The sequence below is a fragment of the Perissodus microlepis genome, unplaced genomic scaffold (genome assembly GCF_051167445.1).
Source record: "Perissodus microlepis isolate ML-2025 ecotype Zambia unplaced genomic scaffold, ASM5116744v1 scaffold_24, whole genome shotgun sequence".
Lineage (NCBI taxonomy): Eukaryota > Metazoa > Chordata > Actinopteri > Cichliformes > Cichlidae > Perissodus > Perissodus microlepis.
The window spans coordinates 279,108-287,994 of NW_028182046.1; the positions used below are offsets into that span (position 1 = coordinate 279,108).

At 42.0% G+C, this 8,887-nt stretch overlaps 1 protein-coding gene across 1 annotated transcript; it reads right to left on the reverse strand.

Moving 5' to 3' along the window:
- Positions 1-269: 269 nt before the first annotated feature.
- On the reverse strand, positions 270-3,779 carry LOC146360571 (uncharacterized). The gene has a single exon (XM_084922743.1). The coding sequence runs from the start codon at positions 1,686-1,688 to the stop codon at positions 288-290; it is 1,401 nt and encodes a 466-aa protein (XP_084778869.1). The 5' UTR covers positions 1,689-3,779; the 3' UTR covers positions 270-287.
- Positions 3,780-8,887: the final 5,108 nt, after the last annotated feature.

Sequence of the window (8,887 nt, forward strand, 5' to 3'; positions counted from 1 at the left end):
AAAGGAGAGTAAGAGAGGGGGGAGACCATTAGTTCAGGATGTAGTATGTATGTCACCACATTCCTCTATACATCTGGTTCCACTTTCCTTCCCTGTGGTGGTTCCAATCCACAAGCTCCTATTACCTTAAAAATGAAGCTACAACTTAAACATAATCACAAAGCTAAAAAATATCTTAACATTCCCTCCTGTATGTAGCGAAATTTTAAACAATACATCAATGTGTTTCAGACACAGACCCTACATTGTGAGTGCTTTCGGTCTGGTCGTCATAAAACGTGTATCATTCAAACATAATCATTCATCACATTAGTTTCATACTCATCGTCTTCTCCTTCTACCTCGTCTGACACAGTGACATATGCAACAAGAGATTGAGATATCATTCTTGATACCATTCCTCTTACACAGGGGATAATGCATGTAGTAAAGATACAGAACATGATAAGTATCAGGCCAATAAACATTAAAACCTTAAACATCAGTGTTCTCCATGAGCCGCTCATAAACCAATCCCACCAATTACTTTGTGTATTTGCCCAATCGGTTACCTGTGCCTGTTGAACATTCCTAAGTAATTGTAGGGCATTTGTCATATTATCAGAATGCACATTGTCTGGAATATATGTGCAACAAGTTGTATTGAACAAAACACACAATCCGCCTTTTTCTGCTAAAATCATGTCCAGAGCAACTCTGTGTTGCATAACAGTTATTCTTATGGCATCAATTTCCTGATTTTGCTCGTTGTTGATGGTAGTCGATGCATTTAAAAATAGCCCAAAACGATAATCTAGAGTTTCAATACGCAGTGCATGTTTTCCAACTCCAATCCATGGAAATATTGCATGGACAATCTTTTGTCCAGTAGTCCATGTTTTGAATTCTTTCGGTACGTCACTGCCCCACACAGAATCATATGGCTTCACTTCCTGGGCTTCTCGTTCCCTTCTCGTAGGTTGAAAGCTCTCGATTGCTGTTATCTTGAATGTATGGTCAGAGATGAATATAGGGGCGCATGTGCCTGTCCACTGCTCTGGGAGTACGAAATAGGCACGCTGTCCACATAACCATGCCATTCCCTGTACCCAATAGGTACCGTTAGATGGACCGTTGTTCCTCACTGGGCCACCAAGTGTATGTGTATACGTTCCTACACAGTTCCTGGTGGTCCCTAAAGTGATGTTTCCTTCTGTCTGGCGATAACATCTCATATGCTCCCATTTTGTTGGGTTGTCTAAGAATACCGGGAAATGCAGTGCTTCATGTCTTTGCTTAACCTTCAAGTTAACCCAAAACAATTGGTCACAGGTACCATCCCGAAGTCCAATAGTCAGGGGGTCGCTGTGGTTTAGGACAATTCCTGAATGTTGATATCCTAAACTGGCAAAGCTTGCTGCGCATGTCACTTGAGTCATGTTCATAGGTCTGCCGTATAATGTAGCATGTTGTGTTGTAGCAGGCATATGTGAGCATATATAACAATCTTTGCCTTCTGTGCGATTATATATATATCTATACCAGGCATTGTTCATCCAAGGGTGGATGTGGTCCTGTGTCACTTCAGCCAGGTGTGAGTTATCATATGTCCATGCTCTTCTATGCAAGTTGACTGCTTGATCCTTTAAATGCATCAGGGTCCATGCTATAAACAGCAGGGCCAAGGTGGTAAGCAGAATAGTCTTCATGATGACCAGACACACCGATTTACTCTGGTGAGTAGACTGCAGGCGAGAAGTAGAAGGCGGGATATACCCAATCAGCCCTCCCTTCACCTGTAGATCACCAAAGAGTCGGGGTGGTGGCGTCTTTAGGTTGTGCTGTCACTCACTTCCACTTTTTTGCAATGACTCTGGTGGATCCAAGAGGGCCTCTCAGCGATTTTGCAAGCTGTTGGCGTTGTTAGGAGTACTTGGTATGGACCTTCCCACCGAGGTGAGTTCCAATTCTTTCTCTGAAGTACTCGTATAAGAACCCAATCGCCTGGTTTTAATCTGCAAGAGACTGGAGAGGAATCACACGGCAGTTTATTGTTTAACACGATGTCCTTGTTTTTTAGTAGCTTTGCCATCCATTCTGCTAAAGTTGTCTCTCTAACAGATTTATCTATTGGTTCACTTGTTATTGGTAGTGGAAAAGGTCTCCCATGAATTATTTCAAATGGTGTCAATTTTTGGGAGCCCTGAGTTAGTCTCATCCACATTTTTACTAGACCTATGCACTCTGGCCATGGTCTTTTTGTTTCTTCCATGCATTTCCTCAGTCTTTGTTTTATAGTGCCGTTAGTTCTTTCTACTAATCCTGCACTTTGAGGATGGTATGCACAATGATTTTTAATGTTAAAATCTAACACTTCTGAAACTTTTCTGATAACTTCGTTGACAAAGTGTGTGCCATTGTCAGATCTAATCAATGAGGGAATGCCATAAGTGGGAATGAAATGATTACATAAACATTTTGCAACGGAGATTGCATCATTCCTTTTTACTGGATATATCTCTGGCCAGTTTGAAAACACATCTATAATCACTAAAGCATATTTTGATCCTTGACATTCATTCAGTTCAATAAAATCCATGTGGATGGTGTGAAATGGATGAGGTGGTGTAGGGAACTGGCCTCTCTTAGGTCTTAAATTTCCTTGTGAGTTGTGCTTTTGACAGATTAGACATGTTCTTACAAATTCTTTCGCTGAAGTTTCAAAATTTATAGTGTAGAAATGTGTATTAATTATCTTCAGCATCCCTCCTGTTGACACATGTGTTAATCCATGTGTCACTAAAGCTGCTGTTTTGTGTAGAGACTTTGGTAATATTGGCTTTCCAGCACAAACCATTAAATCATCTTTTAGTTGTGCTCCACATTTCAGCCACTTGTTCTGTTCAGTGGTTGTTGCAGCTTTTTGTTCGGCTCTTAGTACATCAAGTGGTATTTGTGTACAACGTTCGGATGTTAAAAGCGTTATCGTTTGTTGTGCAGCCTGCTTTGCTATTTGATCTGCAAAGTTATTTCCTTTTGTGACAACAGAGTTGTCTTTCTGGTGTGCCGCACATTTACAAAGTGCCAATTGTTTTGGCAAGGTGATCACTTCCAATAGAGTCCTCAGCAGGTCACCATGTTGTACTGGGTTACCTGTGGATGTGACCATACCTCTATTTTGCCAAATTCTCGCAAAATGGTGTACTGCTGAGAAAACATACTGGCTATCAGTGTGAATATTTATTGACTGGCCTTTGTGTAGTTCACACGCTCTTATAACTGCTTTCAGTTCTGCACTCTGTGCTGAGTGTGAAGGCGTAAGAGGTTTTGCTTCAACCACACTGTCTGCTGTAGTTACTGCATAACCTACGCAATTTTGGCCAATACTATTTTTAGATGCTGAGCCATCTACAAAAATATCGCTGAAGCCAGGTTGTGGCGTGCTGTGGATGTCAGCACGTGGTTTGGTGTCCTCATCAAGTTTTTCTATACAACAGTGTGGGTCACCCTGTCCTGGCGTAGCTAAAAGTGTACTTGGGTTTAGCTGGCCACATTTTTCAATCTGTATATGTGACTGTGATAACAAAATGCCTACATAGGATAGTTGTCTTGCATGTGTCAGATACGATAAGTTGGCTTGCAATAGAATAGAGGTTACTGCATGCGGTACTCTAATTATTAGAGTGTGACCTAATACAATGTCAGCCGACTTTTTTACTGCTTCCGCTGCTGCAGCGCAAGCCTGTACACACGTAGGCAATCCTGCTGCAACAGAGTCTAATTTACTGGAATAAAATGCCAATGGGCGTTGTTTTTCGCCAAAAGCTTGGGTTAACACAGCTTTCATGTACCCTGCTCCACCATCCACATGCAGGTAGAAAGGTTTGTCATAGTCTGGCAGAGCGAGTACAGTGTTTGTTTGTAATGCATTTTTTAAACCTATAAATGCCTTCTCTGCCTCTGGAGTCCACTGTATTTTATCCTTTAATGCCAAGTTTTTTCCATAAATCACGTCTTGTAACGGCTGAACTTCAGCCGCATAATTTGGAATCCAGGTTCTGCAGAAATTGCAGAGACCCAAGAAACTCATCATTTGCTGCTTTGTCAAAGGTTTTGGGGCATTTTGTACAGTCACTTTTCTACTATCTAGTAGTTTCTTCCCTTCTCCCGTGAGCGTATGCCCTAAATATGTAACCTTTGGGCTCCACAACTGCAGTTTGTGTTGCGAAACCTTGTGCCCCTGTTCAGCCAAATGTTTTAACACAGCCAAGGTGTTCACTTTGCATTGCTTCTGTGTGTGTCCCGTTATCAGGATGTCATCTACGTAAAGCAGATATTGTCCCGGAGCAGGTAACGTACACAGTGACATAGATTGTTTCAATGCTTCGGCATACAATGTTGGGCTATTTTGAAACCCTTGTGGTAGCCTTGTGTATGTGTATCTTTCACCATTAAACGTGAACCCAAAAAGATGCTGTGAGTCAGGGTGCAGGGGCACTGAGAAAAAAGCGTTTGACAGGTCAATCACTGAGAACCACTGTTCTTTTGGTGTCACTTGGTTTAATATTGTATGTGGATTGGCCACCACTGGTGGTACCGTTTTTGTAATGCTATTAATAGCACGAAGGTCATGTACCAAACGAAATTTTCCTGTATTCGCCTTTTTTATTGGAAAAATGGGAGTGTTACATGTTACTTTATCTGACTTGATCAAAATTCCTGCTTGTTCCATATCCGTAATGACAGGTTTAATGCCTTCCATAGCTTCTTTAGATAATGGATATTGTGGTCTTACAGGTCTATATGAAGTAGTTGTTTCCACTCTTATTTGATCTGCATTTTTTATTAAACCTACGTCGGTCGAACCTGAAGACCATAACTCATCAGGCAATTGCTCTAGCTCTGGGTACTTTTCTATTATTAAGGAATGTCACTCATTATCATTCTGTGTCATACAGACGTTTGCATCATCCGATAGATGAGTTGTGGGTATTGTTGTCATTACCCATCCTAATGTGTAGCGCATGCATTTTGTCCTTCTGCCTTGTAGCCAACCTTCCTGAGTTTCCCCTGTCTTCTCATATCTGTCAAGTTCTACACTTCTGAGGACCTGCCCTAAGTCTCTCCAGTCTGTGTTGTCATTATGAGCCACTGACACATGTGGGTTTGGCATCCTGTTTACTTCCTGAATTTTCTCACTCTGTATCACTGAGCACACTGCATTTCCGCTTTTTGTGACATAGAGGTGCTGCAGTGTTAAACGTTGTGGGCCCAGTCTATGGATTTGTGCATCATATTGAGAATCTGGGCCTGGGCTTAATTTATATCGTAGTGTATTGTGATACTCTGTATAAGGAAGTACAACAGATGTAGGTGGCAAATACATTTTGGCTTTTTGTTGTAATGGCTCTAATGAGGGGAGATCTAGGGTCCAGTAGTAGTGGGGCTCTGGTCCCACTTTACAACCATTTGGGCGTGATTCAATGCTTTCTATTTCTTCATCATTTAACATTAATTCTGCATGCATGCCTTGTTCTCCTGGTACTACTCCTATCTTTAGTTTTTTTAGTGCGTCTCTTCCTAACAGATTCACGGGGCACGACGGGTCATAGATGCACTGATTTTTGCATGACCTACCGCTGTCTCTTAACGCTAAAAATAAGGGTTTTGTCAATCGTTGCACTGTAGTGTGACCTGATGCTGATTTTACTATTAAAGTATCTTCTGAGAATTGTACTTCCTGTGGCTTTCTGTTCAGAACGGTTTTACAAGCTCCTGTATCACATAACATCTGCACTGGCTTGCCATTCACATACACTGTCAGCGTAGGTTTGCCTTCTACTTCAGAAACTAATTGATGGACATTAAATACTTCTGCATCACTTTTGTCATTTTCATTTGGCTTTTTTCCATTTAGTCATTTATTTGAATATTGCCATTTGTCTGTTTTTTGCCTGCAATCTCTGGCGAAATGCCCTTCCTTGCCACAATTCCAACACATATCATCTCTTTCTTCACTTCTTTCGCGTAAGTCTGTCTGTCCTACGTATCTCTGGCCCTTTCCTCTAAATCCTCCTCTTCCTCTGCCTCTATTTCCTCTCCTCTGTCCCTGTCTGTTACCTCTAAATCCTCCTGAGAATGCAATAAACCCTGTTTCTGGATCTAATGTAAAAGTACCTGTGCTTGCAGTTTTTTTCTTTATTACACGAAGAGCGTGCTCGGCATGTTGCAATGCGTCGGATAATGGTCCCGTATTCATCGTGACCCAGTGTTTTTCAACATGGGATTTCACTGAGGGTAGCAGGCCATTCAGGAATGCATTTTTTAGCTGCTGTTGGTAAGGACCGTCAGGCCCTTCATTATAATCCATTCCTGAATGTTGCCTAAAAACCGGACGCAGGCGATCTAAAAAATCGGACGCTGTCTCATTTTCTTTTTGTTTCACTTCGCCAATTTTGCCATAGTCAGCCCTTGGAGCTAATTGTACTCTTACGCGATCATATAAATTTGTGACGGCGGTTTGTAGTTCTTGACTTGCAGGTGGTAAGGGTGTTCCATCAGCGGTGCTACCTGTGAAGTTTCCCCTAACCGTTCCCATTTTTAAACCTAGTACATCTTGCATTACTTGGAACATTTCATGACCATTTAAATACCACTGTCTTCTGATCATTTCTACCGCATCTCTCCAAGGTATAAAACCTTCATTAAGAGGGGGAACATCTTTTAACACATTTTGCCTATCTGTTTGTGACCACGGCCGGAATACAAATGTATATGGATTATCGTCGCGTTGTACCTCTCCACCTTCTCCACCTTCCCCTGTGGGTTGGCCGTATCTGGGGTTTGATACTGCTATCATGGGAAAAATGCCGGGAGGACCAGGTGGATCAACATCACCTCCCATATCTAGTCCATAGCGATCTTTTCCTATTTTTTTCTGTGGTTTTTCACCTAGTGCTATTTTATCTAACATGTTTTGTGCCTCTGCATAAGGACCAGGTTGAGGTCTGAACAGATCACAGGGTTGTTTAAGGGGGGTCGCAGCAGCGGAAGTGGGGGCTGGTTTCACAGCAACAGAAGTGGGGGTCGGCCTCGCAGCAGTGAGTGGAGCATATGGTGGGGGGTCTAATACCTCTGCCTTTTCTTTTTTCTTTTCTTGTTTCTTTTGTTTATTCTCACATCGTCTATCTGCCTCTCGCTTCCATGCTTGGAAATATTTTAATTCTTGCGTGCGTTTTCCTTTTTTCTTTAAATTTTTTGTCTCTCCTACTTCCTTCAGTAATGCTTGTTTAAGTTGTAACAATGCAGATGGGCTACATTTTCCTTCCCACGTGGGATATTTGGTTTTTTTAGGATTTCTCCATCTTTGCACACTAATTTGTCCGGCGCCTGGACATTGTTTCTCTAGCCACTGTTCGTCAACAGTAAACTTAGTGGGCTGATTACCCATTAAAACAGAACTGCAGAGCCTTCTCTGGTATTAGACTGAAAGAGTGGTTACTGACTACGCCCTTCTACTCCACTCTAATTAGTGGAGCGGTGTCAGTTTTATGAGGCGAAACTCAACCGTTCTCTTTTGTCACCAGTACTTCAGCTACTGACAGGAAATAAAATGACAACAACAATGAGAGTGATTCAGCATCGTATTGTGCTGTTTAAATCAATTCACTCTCAACACACAGAAAACACAAACATTTAAACAGACATTTCACACAATCGCGCAGACCTTTTCGGACGGCCAGTCCTAAAGCTTTTATTTTGAAAATCCTTTCGGCGGATCAGTCCAACGCTTTTATTTTGAAAATCCGTTCGGTGGATTACCCCAACGCGTTTATTTTGAAAATCCGTTCGGTGGATCACCCCAACGCGTTTATTTTGAAAATCCGTTCGGTGGATTACCCCAACGCGTTTATTTTGAAAATCCGTTCGGTGGATTACCCCAGCGCTTTTACAAATCCGTTCGGTGGATCACCCCAGCGCTTTTACAAATCCGTGCAGTGGATTAGACTAATTACACCCTTTCGGCGGGTGAGACCAAAGTTCGTTTTACGCGAGTGTAAATGAGTGACTTCCTTTACCTTCCCAAGATTCTCTGGCTATGTTGAAAGTCAGCCACTGGATCCCAGCGTCGTGGACCACTTGATAAAACACTGGCCAGGAATCGAATTTTAGCGTCCCTGGACTTTTTCACTCCTACCTAGAGGAGGCTCGTCGACTGATGTCAGTGCAGCTTTCCACGACGGCAGGACACAGCGGCCGATGCTTCCTATCCGGCTCGGAGGACCAAGAAAATGTGAAGAGAAAAGTTATTAGAAAGGCAAATGAAGTCACACTCAGATATCTAATTTTTACATGCGCATGGGCGGTTACGGTCCGATCTGCTCTGCTGTCAAAGTGCGCACAACAGATGTGACAGAAAACCGCCCAGGGCTCTCAGAGCATTCTTTATTTATACCAAGCAAGCTTACAGAGAAGTAGGAGTGTCATTTTCAGAATACGAAAACATTTCCTTAAAAGGAGAAAAACTGTTCGCTTATCTTCTGAAACAGGAGGTAGCTTAGTATGTATAGAAACTTAAACATTTCCTTAAAAGGAGAGTAAGAGAGGGGGGAGACCATTAGTTCAGGATGTAGTATGTATGTCACCACATTCCTCTATACATCTGGTTCCACTTTCCTTCCCTGTGGTGGTTCCAATCCACAAGCTCCTATTACCTTAAAAATGAAGCTACAACTTAAACATAATCACAAAGCTAAAAAATATCTTAACAAGGTCAGACGACCAACAGATGATAAGAAATATAATCTTACTAATTATTAGAGTTGAAAAGTACTTTGCTAAGCAAAATTCAATGAGGTTAGGCTTGAGCTTGAGACGTTAACATAAAAGGTTCAGTTGGTGATGCATG

Bases quoted from the DNA above. Each gene is read 5' to 3' on its own strand.
- LOC146360571 (XM_084922743.1), bottom strand. From the start codon at position 1,688: ATGAAGACTATTCTGCTTACCACCTTGGCCCTGCTGTTTATAGCATGG.